This window comes from Mesoplodon mirus (genome assembly GCF_964341445.2).
Source record: "Mesoplodon mirus genome assembly, chromosome: 17".
Taxonomy (NCBI): domain Eukaryota; kingdom Metazoa; phylum Chordata; class Mammalia; order Artiodactyla; family Ziphiidae; genus Mesoplodon; species Mesoplodon mirus.
Window position 1 is genome coordinate 20,082,613 of NC_138993.1, and position 21,964 is coordinate 20,104,576.

A 21,964-nucleotide genomic window follows, 5' to 3' on the forward strand; every position below is an offset into this window, starting at 1 on the left:
GCCTGTGCTCCGCAATGGGAGAGGCCACAACAGTGAGAGGCCCGCGTACCGCCAAAAAAAAAAAACAACTAGGGAACTCTAACCCCAAAGCCTGTGCTCTCTCAGCTGCTGGGTCTACAATACGTGGCAATCACCCCTTACCCTCACCCACCCCACCCCTACTCAGGAGGCAGAGGGCAGTGAGGAGGGAACTCATGCTCCAGCCCAGGAGACAATGATGCAGCCGCCTTTAACCAAAGAAGTGAGAGCTGGGGGCCGGAGAAGAGATTTGAGAAGTACGTACACTGAGCACTGGCACTGGAGACTTCTTAAGATCGGGCCGTGAGAACGAGGGAATAGATGTGGAAAGAGACGGTGAATCCTTAACCAAGTGAATGGGTGGAAATAAGCACTGAGAGGTGGGCAGCGGGATGGGAGGAAAAAAAAAAAAAAAGATGCTAAGGTCAAGGTCTACCTAGGCTAGAGATAGAAGGGCCTGCTGGGCAGCTAGATATTTAGGTTGGGAGCTGAGGAAAATAATCCACCGTGAAGGTACAGATTTGGCCAAAAATATGTTGAAGGCATGGGAGGAGGTTAACTTGTCTAGGAGAAATGTAAAGAATAAGAAGACAGAAACCCAGAAACCATCAACTATTCAGGAAAGAATCCATTTTCCCACCTGTAAAAATAAGGATACACACACACACAGCCCCCGACATATCTGCCTTCTTTAAAAATCTGAGAAGGAGCTTTCTTAGAAGTAAAGCTGGTTACCCTTAGTGTTATCTCTGGAGAAACCAACTTATTCTCTTCCACATGTGAGGTATTGAATTACTTCTAGGGGGTATATTTCTGCCGAAGAAAATAAGCTAGTTGAATGATGTATGTATTTAAAATAATAAGCAGTACTGATAGTTTATCAGCGTTATCACCAAAAATCTGCTCAGCCACTCTGAGCCCAAGTCACCGATGTCAGTAATTCCACTTCAGGCACAAGCTCTGTGGGCTCTGCGTGGAAGCACCGATGCTCCTAGGATATACCATTCTCTGGCTTTATTTACACTCTCTCTTCACCCTTCACCCTAAAAAACGTCACAGTGGGGCTTACCTCCCTTAGGAATCTGTACAAAGGGCGATTTCTCCCGTTTCTCTCTTTATTAAAAACAATGGAAAACTTCCCACTGTTAATATGTAGCAAAAAGAGGGAAGAAAAAAAAAAAATAAATAAAGCCCGTCTGGTCCGCCCTCCCTGGCTGTTGCTACCTTGCAGTTTATGACACACAGAGAGAGGGAGGGCTGCCGGAGTGAACGAGGCGGCCAGGCAGCAAGTCCATCCCCGGGGAAACCACGAGTGCCCGTGTGCATGCGCCTCTGCCTACTTTGTGCCCTGCGATGTCTTCTGTGCGACTTTGAGAGGGGCTGGGGACGATGTCTCACCGCGCGCCCGGCCCAGGCGAGCCCCGCGGGCGGGAGGGAGGGAGGGACCCAGCCAGGCGGGGGCAGAGGGAGCCGCCGCGGACCTTGCAGCGCTGGAACGGGCTCGACTCTCCCAGGCAGTTTTTTGGAGTCAGCAAAACAGAAATCGAATTACTATGATGCTGGTGGACGACGCTCAGGGGAAAGGGGCTTTCTGCCGGCTTAATCGCCATGAGAGAGAGATGCAGCGAGTCACAGAACAGCCAAGTGTGTCTACCGTGCGGACCCTGAAGACCTATGTAAGTTGTAGTGCTCTCAGGCTGCTGTATTTTATTGCTGTATAATCTTCTTTCTGGCTTGAAAGGCCGCTTGGCCGAAATGTAATCGTTTCAGTGAGAATTGCTAGAGTGGAAAGTTGTCTGCTGATCTTTGCTGAAGACTTTTTCTTTCTTTGATTAACTAAGCCACATGATACAAGCTGACATTGCTGCCGGCAGCCGTGGCGATTCAGCCTAAGACTGGCGGAGAACTAGAACCCAAAGTACATCCAATTACTATGGAATTAACCCTGGATGTCTTTTTAATTGACTGTCAGGGTAGAGTGCCTACAGCCCCGCTGTTTTGGATTGCTTGCTGTTTTAATGCTGCTGTGGCTCAACTAGTATTATCAGCATAACCAACCGAATGCGACAGAGCTAAGAGAGATCCCCGGTAGTTACAAAACTTTTCTTTTTTGGCCAGGATCACATTTTTCTCCCTGACTGCTAACAACTCAGCAACCTCCATGTTAAAAGTTCATTCTGCTTTTTTGCCCTTGCTTTGGAGAAAAAAATCAAATCAGACAAAGGATTCTACTGAAATTGTGAAGGAAGGAAGTATAAGGAAGCCACCGCAGTTCGTTAACTACTATTGTAATAATGGGAGAAAAAAAGCCAACCAAAGGAGCCCAGCACGTACGCCAGCCTCAGTGTGACAGAGCATGGGGACATAAAGCTGAATGGTGAGCAGAGCCTGTAACTCAGTTTTTCGGCACTTCATCTGCTACAAGTTCCAGCTTAGACATGGATATTCTCTGTGAAGAAAACACTTCTCTGAGCTCAACTACAAACTCCTTAACGCAATTAAACGATGACACAAGGCTCTACAACAATGACTTTAACTCCGGAGATGCTAACACTTCGGATGCGTTTAACTGGACAGTGGACTCAGAAAATCGAACCAACCTTTCCTGTGAGGGCTGCCTGTCACCACCCTGCTTCTCCTTACTTCATCTCCAGGAAAAGAACTGGTCTGCTTTGTTGACAACTGTAGTGATTATTCTAACCATTGCTGGAAACATACTCGTCATCATGGCAGTGTCCCTAGAGAAAAAGCTGCAGAATGCCACCAACTATTTCCTGATGTCACTTGCCATAGCTGATATGCTGCTGGGTTTCCTTGTCATGCCCGTGTCCACATTAACCATCCTTTATGGTGAGTGGCGTTGGTTTCCCAGCTGTACCCACACTGGTAACAAAGCATGTGCATGTCATTAGCAGATGAGTCAGGGCTCATGGGACAAACGAAGCGCAAGGCTTTGTTTATACAGGAGGGTCTACCATGTTATACTACTTAACTTTTACTTTTAAAATGAGACCTCACATTTTAAGAAATCAGACAACCTGTTATGTGTGATCACTGGAGAATTTTGTGCTTTGAAACATGTATATTTTATGCAGAGATAAGGTGTTGTGCTGAAAAACATGTACCTTTTATGTAGAATTATAAAGGTCCCAATACAGTCATGAAGCAATGACATCTGTCGTTCTGAATCCACTTGGTTTTCGCTCCTTTATATTCTCAACCAAATTCTCAAACCAGCCCTCAAGACAGGACAGTTTTATCTTTGTCACACTGTTTTCAGCACTTCTAATGAAGGAGTAAAACTTTCCCAGTTACCTTGGAACATTTGCAGAGAGAATATTAGTGGTGCAGTGGGTTTACTGTTAAAATATGGAGTCTCCATTAGAATAAATGAATTACACCAGTTTTAAATTGTTCCCTGCCTGGAGAAGCTAATTTGGAAGTGTGCCTTTGAATTATAACCTCGACTCTTTAAAAATGCATAGGCATAAACTCCTCCCGCCTGGTTTGGAGGAGGGTGGGAAACACATGGGAAGAGATTAATCTTGCTTTCTTCTCAATAGAGTTTGAAAGAGTCAGACCTCTCAGCAAGTAGGCAAACACTGGGATAGCTTCAGTGGGAAGCAGAATGTGATATTCTTTACAAATTATGAGTAATACAGCTAGATTTCTCTCTTTAAAAGGGGGCAGAGAATCTTCAGACTGCTGATACAGGCACACCGGCAGTCACCCAGAGCTAGAAACAAGTTATGAGCGCTGTCTTTTAGAAGGGATGTTCTGGCCAAGCCTTAAGGGTTTAAAAAAAAAAAAAAAAAAATCAACCCAGCCCCAAGGAATATGGAGGAGGAAGGAGGTGAGCAATGGAGCGCAGGGGCGCCGGTTTGCACAGGGTCGATAGTGCTCTTTGCAAGGCCAGCCTCCGCTTGACCACTCACAATGTCACACCAGGATGATTTGATTAAATTCGCCCGTCATTTCCGGACATCCTGGAGAGGTTCCCGCTTCCTAAAACCCCGCTGCGTTGAAGGCAAACTCCAGGAGTGGGAGATGACTCTCAGAGGGCCTGTCCGGGAACCAAAAGCCCGGTGGGGGGAGGGCGGGGGGACCCCCGAGCGGCCCGTGGGGACAAGCAATGGCCAGCCGGGTTAGGAAGCCGAGATCTGCCCGGAGCCTCCGGCTCGGGGTGCAATGGCGCCCTCTGGCGGCCACCACTCCGCGCACAGCTGGTTCCTGCCCAGAGATGCCTGGGCAGGCATCTGAACTGTCCCTGAACTGGTCCTGTCCCTGAACTGGTCCTCCGGACACCGCTGGGTGGGTGAGGAAATGCCCCCTCCTTATCCCCACCACGGAAACCCAAACTACGGCCCGCGGCTGCCTCCTTGCAGAGAAAACTCCTCCCAGGGTCAACATCAGTTCCGACCAGGCAAAGCATGACTTCCCCCCAGGCACTGCTAAGAAAAGTTCTCTCCTTTTAGCTCAAGCTCTGTGCAAATGGCGTGAAAGGCACCAAGTCCGACTTGTATCCTGCACCCTTTACTTTTCTAAACATCGGTGGTGGCATTTGGTAGAGAGTATGTTTGTGACTAGAGAGTTCGTTCGGCTCTGTGGGTCCAGAATGCCGTGAAAGAAAGGTGGTCGTCATAATTTTCCTTCTCACATGTGTACAGATTTAACACCATTGCTTATATTGTCATCAAAACTAAGGTTTATATAACCATTTGATCTCCCTCTAAAACAAACAGAAACAGGAGACTGTGTGCCCATAAGGCATACCCTGCCTTCCTAGTGCAGCAGGTGACTTCCTGCAGTGCGTCTCATGGGGGAATCCTCTGGGTAGCTTTAACTCACTTTAATGTTTGGGGCGCCCTCCACCCACCCTGCTGGGCATCAGGACCTACAGAAAAGCTGTCCAGCTGATTCTAATGTGCAGCCCTGGGTGAGAACCACTGCCCTAGGCAGCAGTTACCCAAGTGTGGTCCCTGGACCAGCAGCATCAGTACCAGATGGGAAATTGTTAGAAATGCAAATCCCCCTGCGTCACTGCACACTTTCAGAATCAGAACCCCTGGACATGGGATCCAGCAGTCCCATTTTAAGAAACCACCTCGGAGATTCTGAGACTTGTTAAAGTTTGAGCACCACTGCCCTGAAACAGTTCTCAGGACAAGAATACCATGCTTTTCTTTACCACTGTCTTCATTTTCACCCCACACCCCCCAAGTTTGAGTTTAACCCCCAAAGTATTATTAGGTAATTATTTTTCGTTTTCACAAAGAAATTCCCGATCTGGCTTTTTAATCATTTCTTCATTCACACCAGTAGCATTTTTGAGAGACCACTAAATGCCATCACTGTGCAAGACTGAGCAGTTGTAATAATGGCTGAGAGATGGCCTAACCTCAGGGAACCTACAGTCTGTGAAAGATATGTGAATAAATCATGACAGTACACTGCAAGAGGTACTTCAGTAGAGGAACCCATCATATCTCATAGCTCCTGACCTAAGTCATCCAAAACAAAAAGGAGGTAGATTTTGTTAGGTAGAGGAGACAGAACGAGAGAAACCCCAGGCAGACACACCCTGAGTTTACAACACACCAGCATGATTCCAGCCACAAGAAGTTTTCAAACCTTGTATTCAGCCAGTGCAATCTTACTATAGTTAAGTACAGCTGCCATCAGGCTTTTTGGAAATACTGAAAATATTAATATCTTGTGTTGCCCTTTGCTGTTACCTGTGCCTTTATCCCAGGATGGAAACTGTTCAAGCAGGGTAAATTCCACACACCAGAGAAGGTCAAGGTCGCTAACCGATGCTAACCTTCTGCATCACAGGGTACCGGTGGCCTCTGCCTAGCAAGCTCTGTGCCGTCTGGATTTACCTGGATGTGCTCTTCTCCACGGCCTCCATCATGCACCTCTGTGCCATCTCCCTGGACCGCTATGTTGCCATCCAGAACCCCATCCATCACAGCCGATTCAACTCCAGAACTAAGGCATTTCTGAAAATAATTGCTGTTTGGACTATATCAGTAGGTAAGTAGGAACGGTATTTTGGAATCTCATTTGCAATGACAGTTCATGCCTTCTAAGTAGACTTGTCCTGTTTTGTTGCACTGAACCCTGACATCCTGAATGTACTGTTTTGCTTGTTGCAAGACATGTTATAGTAATTGTTAGATTTGCTTTAGGAAAGAAAAATCTGTAATGTCACTGGCTGACAACATAAATTTGTATTTTTTTGCACAGGTAAAAACATATACACCAACAGAGCCAAACGTGAGAATAACTGGGCCATGGGCCACCTCCAAAAACTTTCCCCATCTCACACTTGCAAATTCACTCAATTCAAGTTTCTAAATTCCTAAATCTTGAGTTTCCCAGAGACCTCAATGTTTATAATCACTGGACCTGTGGTCAGTATAAGAATACAGAGCGGACTTCCCTGGTGGCGCAGTGGCTGAGAGTCTGCCTGCCGATGCAGGGGACACGGGTCCGTGTCCCGGTCCGGGAAGATCCCACATGCCACGGAGCAGGTGGGCCCATGAGACATGGCCACTGAGCCTGTGCGTCCGGACCCTGTGCTCCACAACGGGAGAGGCCACAACAATGAGAGGCCCGCGTACCGCAAAAAAAAAATAATAATAATAATACAGGGCTCCCATACTGGAGAATACACAGCTTCTGGGGGATAGAGAAGGTACCAGGTGCCATAACTCAGAGGGAGAAAGAAAGTGAGGACAGAGGATGGTGGCAGGACCTGCTCACAGGGTACCCAGCCCTTCTGTAACCTTCCTCCTCCACTTATGATAAAACATGCCAGAGGATTTCAACCCACTTCACTTAGGTTGATTACACACCTTCACCTGTTGCCAGTATTGATCTTCTCTCACACACCTAACAGCCAGGAAAGCCCAGGTAGTGGAAGCTAAAGGAACAGCTCCCAGGCAGCTAAGTCAATTGCACCTGTCCCCTAAGCAGGCTTGGTTCATAACCCAAAATTCTCTGGGATTTGTTTTAAAGTTGCCAAGTGGGAACGATGTGCCTGCTTACGGCCACAAGGGTGACAGTATCTACTAACATGAGAAGCTATGGGATTTGGTGGCAGGCTTGACATCAAGGACTCCAAACCCTGCTTGCACTGCTGAACTTAATAAGTTCCTTCCTGGGATACAGATGTCGCTCCCAAAATATGCTTGTAGTTTCTGGGCCTGTGCAATCTTGGACTCATCCTACTAGGATCAAGAGAATGAAAGACTAGTGGTTCTCAATCCCAGCTGCACATAAAAGCCCTGGGGAGAGTTTCTGATTTCATTGGTCCATGGCAGGGCCTGGTGACTGAGGTGCAGCCAGGGTTGAGGACTGAGATAGACAGTTGCGGAGGGAAATGCAATTAGAGGGGCAAGAATAACGTGAATGAAGCGAGCCAAGCTATTGTCAGATTTACTTAGCTTTACCCCTGGACACTGTCCCATTAGTGAGACAGATGCTGGGAGAGTCACCCAATCTTTTACCGTCAGCCGCATGCCACCCCCTTCCCTGCCTTAGTCAAGCTTAATAATAGCACTGGTAGTAAGGGCTGTTTCTGAGCAACGACCAGAAACACAGTTGTGTTCCAAGCACCTTATGGAAAGTAAGCTGCAGAGAAATAAGTTGCACAGGATGACAGAGCTCATAACCAGAAATCACCCTGGGTCGATCCTATTTGAAAGCCTACACCCTTACCACTGCCCAGGAAGACAGTCTGCTTCCTCTCCTTCCAGCCATCACCCCAGGAGGCAGGCAGGCTGGAATGAATAGTTGTGGGGTGATGGTCAGGGGTCATGATCCATTTGGCCAAACTTTTACTACATAACTACTATGTGCTTGGCACTGAATATACTAAGGTATGCATTCAGAGATCTCTGACCACATGGTCGGGGAAGGCAGATAAGAAAACATAAGAAACGCTGAAGTTACGTAGGCTCTATACCACAAGTCTGTGAGATGTGTGTATGAGGAGCTGGTAAAGGCAAAATGATAATGTCTGTTCTAGTGAAGGGGCTTAGCATAAATATCCTCCCGAATTGTTTTCCTAGTGTTTCTATTTCCATTGTTGTTTTTTGGTTGTTGTACATTTAAATCCTCAGGCTAGAGTTTTTGTATATGGTCTAACATGTTTTCTTCTACCAATTATTAGAGCCTTTTCAGTATCTATTGATATCAGTTTTTCCCCTTCAATTTTTTTTTTTATTTTTTTTTATTTTTATTTATTCATTTATTTATGGCTGTGTTGGCTCTTCGTTTCTGTGTGAGGGCTTTCTCTAGTTGCGGCAAGTGGGGGCCACTCCTCATCGCGGTGCGCGGGCCTCTCACTATCGCGGCCTCTCGCTGCGGAGCACAGGCTCCAGACGCGCAGGCTCAGTATTTGTGGCTCACGGGGCTAGTCGCTCCGCGGCATGTGGGATCTTCCCAGACCAGGGCTCGAACCCCTGTCCCTTGCATTGGCAGGCAGACTCTCAACCACTGCGCCACCAGGGAAGCCCCTTCAATTTCTTGATGTATTTCATTTTCTTTGTAGATTTTAATATTAAACTGCCCTTGCATGCCTGGAATGTATTCATGAATGAAATTGGATTTCTATGACTTTGTTAGTTGGTTTATTATTCTTATAAGGTTTCTTTCTGTAGCCTTATTAAATTTGAGAGGGTTCTGATTTTCCCCTAAGGTCTTGAAATATTTAGTAGGAATGTACTTTAAAGGTTATACAGAATTTAGTTCAAATCTTTCTCATCCTGGTGCCTTTTCAAATGGTGTCTTTAATTATATCACAAACCTCTTCAAAATTTTTCATTTACATTTTCTACATTGTATGCAGCTAATGACCCAAAACAAAGTTTAAGTTATCTTTTGTATTGATTCGTTTATCATTATTAAATGTAATGCTATTTGTTTTAAACTCTGCTTCATCTGATATTAGTATAGCCATGCCAGTGTTTTTACGTTGTCATTATCTGGGTATATACTATTCCATCCTATATACTGTCAAACTCCTTTCTGACTTAATATTAAGTACATTGTTTGTAAGAAGCATATAAAGCTGTTTTGTTTTTATCTAGTCAATCTGTCTTTTTTTGGTTAAACTTTTTTTTTTTTGAAGATTGCCATTTTTTAAAATAAATTTATTTTTGGCTCTGTTAGGTCTTCACTGCTGTGTGCTGGCTTTTTCTAGCTGCGGTGAGCAGGGGCTGCTCTTCATTGTGGTGCGTGGGCTTCTCATTACGGTGGCTTCTCTTGTGCGGAGCATGGACTCTAGGCACGAGAGCTTCAGTAGTTGTGGCTCACAGGCTCTAGAGCCAAGGCTCAGCAGTTGAGGCGCATGGGCTTAGTTGCTCCATGGCATGTGGTATCTTCCGGGACCAGGGGTCAAACCCATGTCCCCTGCATTTGGCAGGCAGATTCTTAACCACTGTGCCACCAGGGAAGTCCCCAATCTGTCTTTTAATTGGACTATTTAGTTCATTTACATTTAATGTAACCCAGATATACTGGGCTTAAATTTACCCTCTTACAATTTTCTTTTTATTTCCCATTTATTCCATATTCCAGATTCTCTCCATTCTTGCCTTCTTTTAGACTAATCAAGAATTGTTAATTCATTATTCCCCTTCATAAGCTTGTTAAGTTATTCCATTCTTTTAAATCCTTTTAGTGATTACAGCATTCATTTTTGACCTAAAGGAGGCTAATACAAATTACTTGTATCACGTTTGTTTGTTTGTTTATTTATTTATGGCTGTGTTGGGTCCTCATTGCTGCATGCAGGCTTTCTTTAGTTGCAGCGAGTGGGGGTTACTCTTCATTGAGGTGCGCGGGCTTCTCATTGTGGTGGCTTCTCTTGTTGCGGACCATGGGCTCTAGGTGTGCAGGCTCAGTAGTTGTGGCACACGGGCTTAGTTGCTCCGCAGCATGTGGGATCTTTCCGGACCAGTGCTCGAACCTGTGTCCCCTGAATTGGCAGGGGGATTCTTAACCACTGTGCCACCAGGGAAACCCCTTATCTCTTCTTAAACGATGCAAAAACCTTAGAATATTTAACTCAATTTTGTTGTTTTTATAACAAAAAACTTTTTATAACATTTTTATTTTGCCTTCATTTTAAGCATATTTTTGTTCAGTATAGAATTCAAATTTGGCAGTTATCTTTTTTCAGCAATTTATGGGTAACATTCTAAAGTTCTAGCTTACATTGCTTCTTTGTGAGAACTCCGCTGTCAGACTTATTGTTGTTCCTTAGAACCGGCGGGGGGTCCCCAACACCCAGGCCATAGACCAGTACTGGTCTGCAGCCTGTGAGGAACCGAGCCACACAGCAGGAGGTGAGCAGCGGGCAGCGAGCAAGCAAAGCTTCATCTGCTGCTCCCCATCGCTCTCATTACCGCCTGAACCATCCCCCCACTTCCCCCTGTCCGTGGAAAAATTGTCTTCCATGAAACTGGTCCCTGGTGCCAAAAAGTTTGGGGACCGCTGCCTGAGAAACTACCATCTCTTACCACCCTCTGCTGCTTTGGGATTTTTTCTTTGTATTTTAGCAATTTTACTATGATGTGCCTAGATGTGGGTCAGTTCTGGTCTTAACCTACATGGTGTTTGTACTGATTCTTAAGTTTGTAGCTCAATGCCTTTTGTCAGTTGGGGAGAACTCTTGACTGGTATCTTTTCAAATATTGCGTCTGCCCCATTCTCCCTTCTCCCACCCACTTCTTAGACTCCAAGTTCCTGTATGGTAGAACTTTTACCCATGTTTATGACTCTTAAATGCTTTTCTACATTTTTCACCTTTTTTCAATTCTTACTTTAGTCTGGATAATTTTACTGACTTTTCTTCTCCTGGGTTATTAATCCTCTCACCAGCTATTTCTAATTTGCTATTTAAACCTATATACTTTATTTTTAATTTGGTACTGCATGTTTAGTTTTAGAATTGCCACTTGATTCTTTTTATAGATTCTGGTTCTCTGGGATAACTCTCCATGTTTTCATCTATTTTCTTAAATACTAATCACAGGTATCTGGGTATCTGAGTAACCTGGGAATTTCTATTTTCTGGGGTCTTTTTCCACTTGGTTCTGTCAGCTGGTAAACCTGGTAATTTTATTAAACACTGACAATGGGGGGAAAAATGTGGATACTCCATTGATGTTCTCATTCTTCAGACAGGGGTCCTTTAACTTTAGCAGGCAGTTAGAATAGGTCCCCTAAATCCAATCAGGGATTAAGCTAGGTTTAGGCTGAGTATTTGTAACCACTGGTCTGTTTTCAGTTTGCCCTTACACCTGGGATATATTCCTGCATGAGCTCAGATGGAGGACCAAGGTGTTCTCCATTTTGAAGAGCCCTAAACTCCAGTTTTTGTCTCCTCAGCACTATAAGGCTGCTGCTAACTGTTTTTTAAAAATTTTTAATTGAGAGTATAGTTGATGTACAATGTCATGTTAGTTTCTGCTGTACAGCAAAGTGAATCGGGCTTCCCTAGTGGCACAGTGGTTAAGAATCTGCCTGCCAATGCAGGGGACACCGGTTCGAGCTCTGGTCCGGGAAGATCCCACATGCCGTGGAGCAACTAAGCCCGTGGGCCACAACTACTGAGCCTGCGCTCTAGAGCCCACAAGCCACAACTACTGAGCCCATGTGCCACAATTACTGAAGCCCATGCACCTAGAGCCCATGCTCCGCAACAAGAGAAGCCACCACAATGAGAAGCCCGCACACCGCAACAAAAAGTAGCCCCCGCTCACTGCAACTAGAGAAAGCCCGCACACAGCAAAGACCCAACACAGGCAAAAATAAATTAATTAAAAAGTCAATCAGTTATCCATATCCACTTTTTTAGATTCTTTACCCATATAGCTCATTACAGAGAATTGAGTAGACTTCCCTTCTATAGAGTAGTGTGTATATGTCTTTACTCAACCTCTCCATCTGTTCTTCTAGCAAGTTGGTAAACGCCTTAAAGGGAAAGGAGGCTCATACTATTACCTTACTTCTTTCCTCTTCCCTTCACTCCAGAATCCTAACCCCTGAAATCCTGACTGCTTAGACAGCCCTAACTCCAATGTTTGATCTCCCAATCTCCGCTGAGACACAGTTTGGGGCCTTGAATTTTGCTTTATTTGACACTAGTATTCCATACTTCCTCCTCCTCGTTTGAATTTTTCCAGTCTATCTTTTCTCACCTCATTTTTAATATCTTTGTTCTTTTGTTTAATAAACATATTTTCACAAGTAACTTACAGATGGATTTTTTCAAATAAAATCTGACAGTCTCTGCCTTTTGATAATGAAAGTCAGCCTGTCTCCATTTACTGTGACAACTGACATAATTGGTTTTATTCCTCCCATTTTACATTCATCATGTATCTTTCTTTGTAATAGTTCATTTTCTTCCACCATTTCATATGTTTGCTGACTTACACAATGTTTTCTTCATTTCCCTCGCCCCATCCCAGTTAGTTTGAATTTCTACTTGGCTTTTCCATTCCTTTCGTGATTATAGTCCCATCCCAAATAATCATTACACTCATATTTCTATTATATACAAAATAACCCCACTAAATTGTTTTTATTTCCTCATTCACCCTGAGTCCCAATTCATAGGTTTTTCTATAATTTTAAAGTAACCTAGTGGCACAATAGATCTTTTTTAAGCAAGTCAAAAAATGCAGAAACCATAAAGATCAATATAGACATAGCTGACTACACTAGAAATAGTACATTTTATGTGGCTAAAATCAATATAAAGTCGAAAGAAAAATTTCAATGTCTGTGAATAACAGACCAAGGGTTGCTATCCTTAACATACAAAGAGCACCCACATTTTGATAAAAAATGAAAAGACAAGCAACCCAACAGGGAAATAAGCAAACTATATGAACAAGCAATTCACAGAAAATTAAAATGGACAAAGTTCATGAAAAATGCTCAGCCTTTTTACAGTCATGGAAATGTAATTTAAAATAACAGTGCAGTACTATCACCCATCTGATTGGCAACATTAAAATAAGTGAAAACACCCACTGCAGTTTTGGATATGGTGCCTACGTACTCAGATTCTGTTTGTGTGAATTTGAATTGTTTGTTCTTGGACAATCTAGCAAGAGTTATTCAATATTAAAATTTGACCTACCAACCCCACTTGAGAGAATCTGTTCTACAGAAAAACAAAAGTACACGTAAGAATCTATGGGAATTTGGGGAAATAGCAGAAAAGTGGAAAGGCTAAGTCATGGCTGAATGTATTATTTTTGTCTAAATTATGGAATATTTTGCAGCTCTTAAAAATATCAAGTTGGGGTTATTTGATATTCAACTGGAGGAATGTTAAGTGCAAAAAAATAAAATAAGTTTCAGTGTGGTATGCATGGTCTGGGCCCATTAGGGTAAGATAATAGTAATAATATATGGAGACATTTACATATTAGCACTGAGAAACTACTGAAAGATTTCACACTTGTCAAGAAGATAAAATTAGCCATAAGAATGAACGAAATAATGCCATTTACAGCAACATGGATGGACCTAGAGATTGTCATACTGAGTGAAGTAAGTCAGACAGAGAAAGACAAGTACCATATGATACTGCTTACATGTGGAATCTAAAAAAGGGTACCAGCGAACTTATCTACAAAATAGAAACAGTGTTACAGATGCAGAAAATAAGCTTATGGTTACCAGGGGGTAAGGGATGGGGAGGGATAAATTGGGATTGACATATACACACTACTACATATAAAATAGATAATAAGGACCTACCATACACCTGAAACTAACACAACATTGTAAATCAACTACACTCCAATAAAAATTTAAAAAGAAATGTATACAACATAAAAAAGGTAAAATTAGAATGATAGGATTGTTATATTTTCCCTTATATACTTCTGTACAGTTTTGCCACAAGTATGATGATGATGAAAGTGCTTTAGATGATCAAGAATGAAACAGTTACACCTGCATCATGGGAGGGAGGGCTCTATGGAGGAGGTGGCTGACCCTCAAAGTTTGCGAGGATCTAACAGACGGCAACCTTGGTGACCACATCATAGATTCCTCAAGTTCTCTTGCACTATTTCTGAAATTAGCCTCTTCTTTCCCCTCCTTACTGCAACCGGCTTGGTCGTTTTATTTTTGCCAAGGCTTCTATCTAACTCTGAGGAAAATGAACATAGTTACAAATCAATTGAGTTTTCTATTTGTGAGCTCCTCTGAGTAAAGAAGTGATAAGAGTAAAGATTGAAGCATTAGATTAAGAATGATCCTGAGGTTCTCTGGATGTCATTTTGCCTTTATAAACCCAGTTCCCTTGATCAGGGGAAACAGTGACTTCAACTACAGTATATAACATGAGCAAACCTTTTCCTCATGATGATTGCCTTGCTAATGCCATGTGAGAAGAGAAAGTAGATGCTACTTATTCCTTGACCATCTTTAGCAGGTTAAAGTATATATTAGATAAGAAAATGTGAAAATGACTATTTTCACATTGTCATATCCTGACAAGCAAGCAAAGGCACCGATTTTTTTCTTGTGCTCATTTCATTGCAGAAATATATTTGCAGCTCATAGAGTAATTTTGAAGTATCATGAGTGTAAATAAGATTTGTTTTCCTCAAGGCTAAGCATGACCTTGTATTTTATGCACTATTACTTTTATAATAGAAGAGACAAGCTGTGTCCATTTATTTTGTCCTTTGCCTTCACAAACTGGGACACCACACATAGAACCCTAAACGAAATGCTTAGATCACTGGGTCCAACCTCATGCCTTCAGGCAGATCAAAAAACCTACCTTCCTAGACAGTGCAGTTGAATAAGGCAGGTTTGAGGGACAGTAAAAATGATGTCACTATAGTTTTAAATTGTATTTATCTGATCATATAGTATTCTGAGGATCTTTTCATGTTTATGAGCAAATTTATATTATGTTTTCTATGGTTGGCTGCTTATAGTTTTTGCTGTAGAATTTGGTGGTTATAAGCAAAAGCCTGGAGCCAAATATCTGGCTCTGTCCCCATAAGCTGTGTAACCTTGGGCAAGTTACTTAACCTCTCTGCACCTTCAGTTCCTGATGAATAAATGATGATAACAGTACGTATATTGTGAGATTGCTTTAATGATTGAATAAATACAGCATTTGTCTCATAAATGTTAAGAGCTTACAACATCATTTGAACTCCTTTCTGTAAGGTTCTTGGACTTTTCCTAACATGAATAGAAGAATTAACTTTTTGTCTGTATTTTCACGATTTATCTATGTATTCTCAGTGTGTTGTCACTTGCCATTGTTTATAGTGGTTTTCTTTTCCCCCACATGGACTTTTATTTTTATATAATTTTATCTATAAATGTTCTTTTCTCCTTTACGGCTTCTGAGTTTTGAATCATTACTAAAATTGCCTTTCCCACTACAAAGTTATAAGAGGAATTCTTCCATATTTTCTTCCATTGTTTTTATGGTTTTGTTTTATACATTTAAGTCTTTGACCCATTCAGAATTTAACCTGTGGTTCAATTCTATTATTTCTACACAGCTACTTATCACTTATTTCCCCCACTGATTTGATATGTCACCTTTAGTATACTCAGTTCTCATGTATGTATTTGGGTTTATTTCTGGACTTTATGTTCTATTGATCAGTCTGTTCATTCACTTGCAGTATATTTTTAATTGAGGATATGTAATATGGCTTTTATTATCTCTTAAATCTAGTATTCCTTCATTGCTTTCTTTCAGACTTTTCCTGACCATTTTCATTTGCTTCTTTGAGTTTTTTAGGAATGAGCTTCTATCTAGTCCCAGAAAAGAAAATTTTATTAGAGCTGCATGTAACTTTTTAAGTCAACTTTCTAGACCTTTTTCCTGGCATACCTGTGTATATTTTTGGTCTTGTTTATTTTTTGTGGTTTGTAAGCAGTCTCAAATTCTATATGGAATAAAGTGGAAGTATATAAACAAATAAAACCTAAAATTTTAGCACTTAGGTTTAAAATTTTTTGAATGCATGTTTAGGTCCAAAAGGAATAATAGTGAAATATGTATGTTGAGTATTCCTATCATACCATATCTTCTGGGGGAAAAAATGACTTAGAAAAACACAAAATAAATTAGCTGAATAAAATGGGCTCAAAACCAGATGGGGTTCTGTTGCCCTTTAGAGTGGGGGACATCACTAACTCCACTGTCAGAAACAAGTATATCTGAGGAGCCCATTTTGGAGTCTCTCCTCTAGGACTTTACAGGTTTAGGCCCGAGTCCCCTACTGCCAGGAGTCAGCCTAGGAACTGGGTTTCAGATACTCATCATGCAACCAGGACAGGAAAGGACTTGGGTTACCTGTTTGCTCTCCCACTGCTTATAAATCACATTGTAGGGGCTTCCCTGGTGGCGCAGTGGTTGAGAGTCTGCCTGCCGATGCAGGGGACATGGGTTCATGCCCCGGGCTGGGAAGATCCCACATGCCGCGGAGCAGCTGGGCCCGTGAGCCATGGCCGCTGAGCCTGCGCGTCCGGAGCCTGTGCTCCGCAGCAGGAGAGGCCACAACAGTGAGAAGCCTGCGTACCGCAAAAAAAAAAAAAAAAAAAAAAAAAGAAAAAAAAGAAATCACATTGTAGGTGAGCATCTACCGAGATACAAAAGGAAACTTGTGAAGAATTAGTCAAAGTCGCCTTTCCCTCAGTTTCTCTATCTTCTAATTTCTCTCCTGGGTGAAGTAAAATCTCCTCCCCTTTTTCCCCATCTTTTTTTGTCCCTGCCACAACGCATTAGCACATCAGAGGTCCAGGAAGGAGCTCTGGGCACTGCCGCAGCCTGCAGGTGAGCAGGTTGGCGTCCAGGAGCAGGGATGCTCACAGCCGTGGTGAGAGGGGCTGCTGGCCTTCCCTAGGGTGCTTCAGCGCCAGAGAGCTGCCAAGGAGCCAGCTGTCACTGCCACTGCCCTGAAACAAAGCCTCTGCAGGGCCGCCACTCAGCCCATCTCCTTCTCTTGACCCCTGAGTTCAGCGGTCCTGTCCCTTTCTGTACACGGGTGCAGGGAATTTAGGGACATCTCCCCCACCAGACCACCTCTTCTCATACTTAAGCACATACCATCACGAAAAAGACTGTGTTCTTGGAGGATGTGTCCTCGGTTGTCCTTCAGGACACCATCCCAAGGGTAAGAGGAGACTTACTGGCCTGGGCAGCTCAGAGCCTTCCAGAGTGACAGCTGACTTCTCTCTGCATGACAGACTCTAGCCATAGCCATGGGACTATGCGCTGAATAAAACAGCACTTAGTAGCATACACTCTCCACGGCCACGGGAAACTGGTGGGCAAAATTAAGAAATGACCCAATAAAAAAGAATCGCTTTATCCTTTGTTAATTGGACCTTCATCCAATTAACTGAGTCTCTTGGCTTTTGGCTCATCATTCTTCCAAGGAGAAGAAGTTAGAGCAGGAAGCACAGGACTGGGACTCCTACTGCTTCTGGCCACTTAAAGCAGAGGACTAGCATCCACATATCGCCCCCTCTTGCCCTTGGACTGTGTCAGGAACTCACAAGCTATGGAGGCATATACTTGCTCCAAATCTATCCATTCCTTTTGGGCCCACAGGTGGGAATCTTCACTAAGTCAGGAGCCATAGCAGATCACCTGATCCATTTGTTATCACCCGCATTCTTTGTGCCCTGGTACCTGTTCTTTCAGTGGCCTAACAAGACACCAACCCTGCCCAACCAGACTTTACTGTTGCTGTGTTCTGTAAACAAGCGCTCCTGGAGAAAGTCACATGCTGTGAATCAGACACCACCTATCTGTGGTTTCCAACCTTGCCTCGACTCCCATTGCTATCAATCCTTTTGCTTTGCCCTTAGTGGATTTTTTCAAGACTTTTTCCTATTCAAGTCTTCTTAGCAACCCGAGGTGCCATTCTCTAAGCAGACAATCTTATTCCCTTTTGCCCTAAGAAGGGGCCGTCAGGCGCAATTCGTTTTCTGTTTCTACTCCCACGTGCCAATCCCACTTTCAGTTCTCAATTTCCAAATGGGTATCCCAAGAAGACGCAGGTTCTTCCGTACTTTGTCTCTACCTCCTATCCCTCCCAGAAGAACCTTTCCTGACTTCTCTCCATCCCCCTCCCTCTGATTTATTTTAATTTCCTCTGAAGATTCTACTCATTTGCTCCCTTTTGTCACCTCTCGTTTGTACCTCCAAGCACCATCCAGCTTTGACCTCCCTCCTTTTTACTGTTCTTCAAGGTCACCAAAACCTTCCTGATTCCCAATTACATCCAAAAGATTGTTTCTATTTTAATAATGTACTCAGGTAATACACGAATACATCCTCAATGGGAGAAAGTCAAACGGCTCCCACTATAGGGAACAGAAGTGAACTTGCCCTTCATCGCTCCCTGGGTCTCCAGACCAGCACCCACAGGTACTGTGCAGACCTTGAACTTCTGTGACCGTTCAATGTGGAGCATAAGCAGGAGAGGAGGCAGTCTTGCCAAGCAAAGCCCCCTCAGTCCCCTTCTACTGGTCTATCCTTCAACTCTTGGCTTGCATATCAAGCTATGTCCTCCAGACCCTGCTGACCTCTGCTGCAGTTTTTTCTTTCATTTTGGCCCTTTCTTCAACTTCTACTTCTCTCTAAACCAGGTCCCATCTGCTGTCTTCCAGAGATTCCTCCATCATTTGTGAAATACTAATGAGATGACATTTTCATGGGTTGTTATAATTTATTCTGATCAATGTGCTTTATCTTTTCGAATCATTAAATGGAATTTTAGAAGGGAGTAAAGACACATGGACACATGCTTGGATACTACCTTGATCCAAATTTTATTTATACCTATCATACCTTATCTACTATTCTTTTATGCATTTGTGTGTATTGACGTCTCCTCTTCGAAACTGTCTCCTTCCTCATCTTCTCCTCCCTCTCTGATCTGTTGCTTTTCTAAGCTCCTTTTTCTCTTATTCCTTATATGGTAGTGTTCTCTAGAGATCCATTCTCTACCGTCTCATTTTTTCTCCTCCTTGCTTTTGCTGGGTCCTTTCCATTTCCATGGATTCAGCTATTAGCAGAACACTGACGAACTAACAAATCTGTATGCCAGCCCACAGTGCTCCCCAGGGCTTCAGACTCCTGCATCCAACTATGTGCTGAGTGCTTCTAGCCAGAAGGCCCACAGGAAACCCAGTCTTACCAGATCAAAAGCTGTGCTCAGCGTCTGCCATTCCTCCTGCTGAAATCCCTATCTTAGAACATGGCATTAATATCTGCTCAGTCACGTGATACCCTAAATTCCTTCCCTTCCTCACCTCCACATCTAAGCAATTGACTAGTCCTCTGGTTTTTTGGGTATTACTTGCTAGTTGTTGCATACGTCAGCCTTCTCTCCTTTCATTCAGCCCCATCATCTGTCCTGTGACACTGCACACATTTCCCTGTCCACAGGGTTTTGGGTTTTCCATTTTTGTTTTGTTTTTGCCATCAGTCTCCACCTTGTCACCAAAGTCACCATATGAAATAAAGGTTTAACTAAATCACTCTCTTGTTGGAAACCCTTGAATGACTTTGCTGCCAATGGATTATAGATTCTTCAGTGAGAGACACAAGGCCCTGGAAGTACGGTCCCTGTCCACCCTTCCATTTCATCTCCCACCATACTTTGCCTCACATTTTCTTCTCCAGTTACAATAAACTGCCCCTAATTCCCACGTCATTCCACCTTAAGTTTTGCATCTTCTGCTTCAAATGCCTTCTCATCTCCTTGCTTGGCTAATTTCTACTATTCTTTTGGCACCACCTTCTCCAGGAAGCCTTCTTGTTTGTTTGTTTTTTTATTTGGAAACAACCAACATTTTATTATCTTTCCAGCTCTGTGGGTTGACTTGGGCTCCACTGTGTGCTTTTCTGCTCCATGTGTTGTTGGCTGGGCCTCTAGTCAACAATCTGGAGGCTTTTCTGAACTGGACATCTGCCATGGAGAACTCACATGGCTGGTGGTTGACGCCAGCTGTCGGCTGGGAGCTGAGCTGGGGCCAGACACTGAGTGTCTCGGTTCTCCTCTCCTCCAAGGAGCCTTGGGCCCCTCAGAGCATGGTGACTGTGTTCCAAGAAGGAGTGGAAGCTGCCAGGCTCAGGAAGCCTTCTTGATTTCTCCCTTTTCTCCAAGGATTAGGTACTTGCCCTGCTTGGAGTCTTCCACAACCTTTACATGTATTATCTTTTCACATATTATAATCATCTCTTTATTCTCTCACTAGATGAGTTCCCAGAGAAAACAAAAAAATATATACTTCCTCTTAAGCCCAAGTTATATAATAGATAATGCCTATCCAAAAATTAACTTCTAGAGTCAGAAGCTGAAAGCATCTTTAAGAAACTTATTTCCTTGTGCACTTGGTTTCAAAAAGCTATTTTTAGATTACTTCCCCCATAATCTATGAAAGCCTAACATTTATATAAAATAACTACTTTTATTTTTCTACTTAATACCAATCACGTTGTGGTTATTGTAAATGCCTAATTAGTAGGGTCTGTCAGAAAGATGTGAAATTTTTCCCCACCAGATGGTGAGTTTTAGTTTGAGATTTTAAGACCTATTTGGAAACTGTAGGACAATCGTCCCACTCCTAAGCCCAGTTCTCTCACATCAGAATCCACATAGCATCTCAGGGTAGTTTTCCATTGGCTGCTTTTTTTTTTTTTTTAAACTCATTATGAGAAGGCAGGTAATGTGTCTCTTAGAGGCCTCATGGGTCTCCCAGGCAGAATCTCACCATTGCAGCTGGACATCAGTGGGGTCTCCACATTCTACAGTCCAGACATCAACTTTGCAAGTTCAGATTTCCCCCTGCTTTGCCCAGGAATAATCACACTCTGGGAAGTTGACTTACATGAGTCAAATTCCAATAAGCTGACTTATTTAATACATAGGTAATATATACCCATTTTCCTGGACCCATTCACCGGCCTGGGAGTCTCCTTCCTGGCAGGGCAGTCCTTTCAGATGGCCGTACAAAATAGCAACGTGAAGTAAGGGAGGATCCATAATGGGCCAGAGGCAGTACAAGCACGTGAGGGATACAGTGAGAACTGAACAAATATACAAGCATGTAGCAAAGGGTTTCACGCATACATTTAAGCTTTTTTAAAACGTGAATCAAAATATAAGTGCACAGCAAAGGGCTTACAGTCTAATGGAGGAAGATCTATAACAGGAACCAGAATTTGCCATTATAATAAAAATGAAAAGAACTCAGCAGAATTGGGGATGAGAGAAGGTTGTATGGAAACAGACATTTGAGTTGAGCTTGGAAAAAGGGTTTTAAAAGTTGGGAAAATGGAGAATGAGACAGAACTCTCCAGAAAGAGAATAATGCAGGCAAAAGACATGATATAGCTTGACAAACAAAGGATTGAGATATCAAAATATCCTTTAAAGGATGTCTAAATTCATCTAACCCTAATTGATGAGTTAGATGCCCTTTTCCACTCTAGGGATATTTGTCTTTAAATAAGCAAGACTGGTCATCAAAAATCAGAACATCTTCCCCCTGGACAGCACTGAAAGAACGCTGAAGATTTCTTAGCTCTCAGACTCTTTCAATATTTCATCTCAGTCATCAAAATAGTCAATTATATATAAACGTTATGGCTCTAAGATTCCTTGCATTAGTCACGTTACAGGTGCTGGCTACGAGAGGTACCTTGGAGTCTCGGATAAACAGGAAGATATGTTTTTAATCAGAAACATTTTTAAAACTTTCTTCTACAGAGTTGCTTCTAGGAAGAATTCTGCAGATGAAGAGTTTCATCCATTGTATTATGATCCTTCTTGATTTTAATTCTAGAAGGTGGCACCTGCTGATCTTTCCCTGTATTCTGCTCTCTTGCTTACTGAGGGGTAACAGCCTTTGT

The 21,964-nt window shown here is 43.0% G+C and overlaps 1 protein-coding gene across 2 annotated transcripts in view; it reads left to right on the plus strand.

Moving 5' to 3' along the window:
• Positions 1–1,050: 1,050 nt before the first annotated feature.
• The window catches only part of HTR2A (5-hydroxytryptamine receptor 2A), a 60,827-nt gene continuing 39,913 nt past the window's right edge, over positions 1,051–21,964 (plus strand). Inside the window, exons 1-3 of one of the 2 annotated variants that reach the window (XM_082601913.1) lie at positions 1,051–1,694; positions 2,137–2,868; positions 5,854–6,054. In XM_082601913.1, the coding sequence (XP_082458039.1) occupies positions 2,457–2,868; positions 5,854–6,054 (613 nt within the window). In that variant the 5' untranslated portion in view covers positions 1,051–1,694; positions 2,137–2,456. The remainder of the gene's footprint in view (positions 1,695–2,136; positions 2,869–5,853; positions 6,055–21,964) is intronic. The other variant, XM_082601914.1, reaches the window with a different exon arrangement.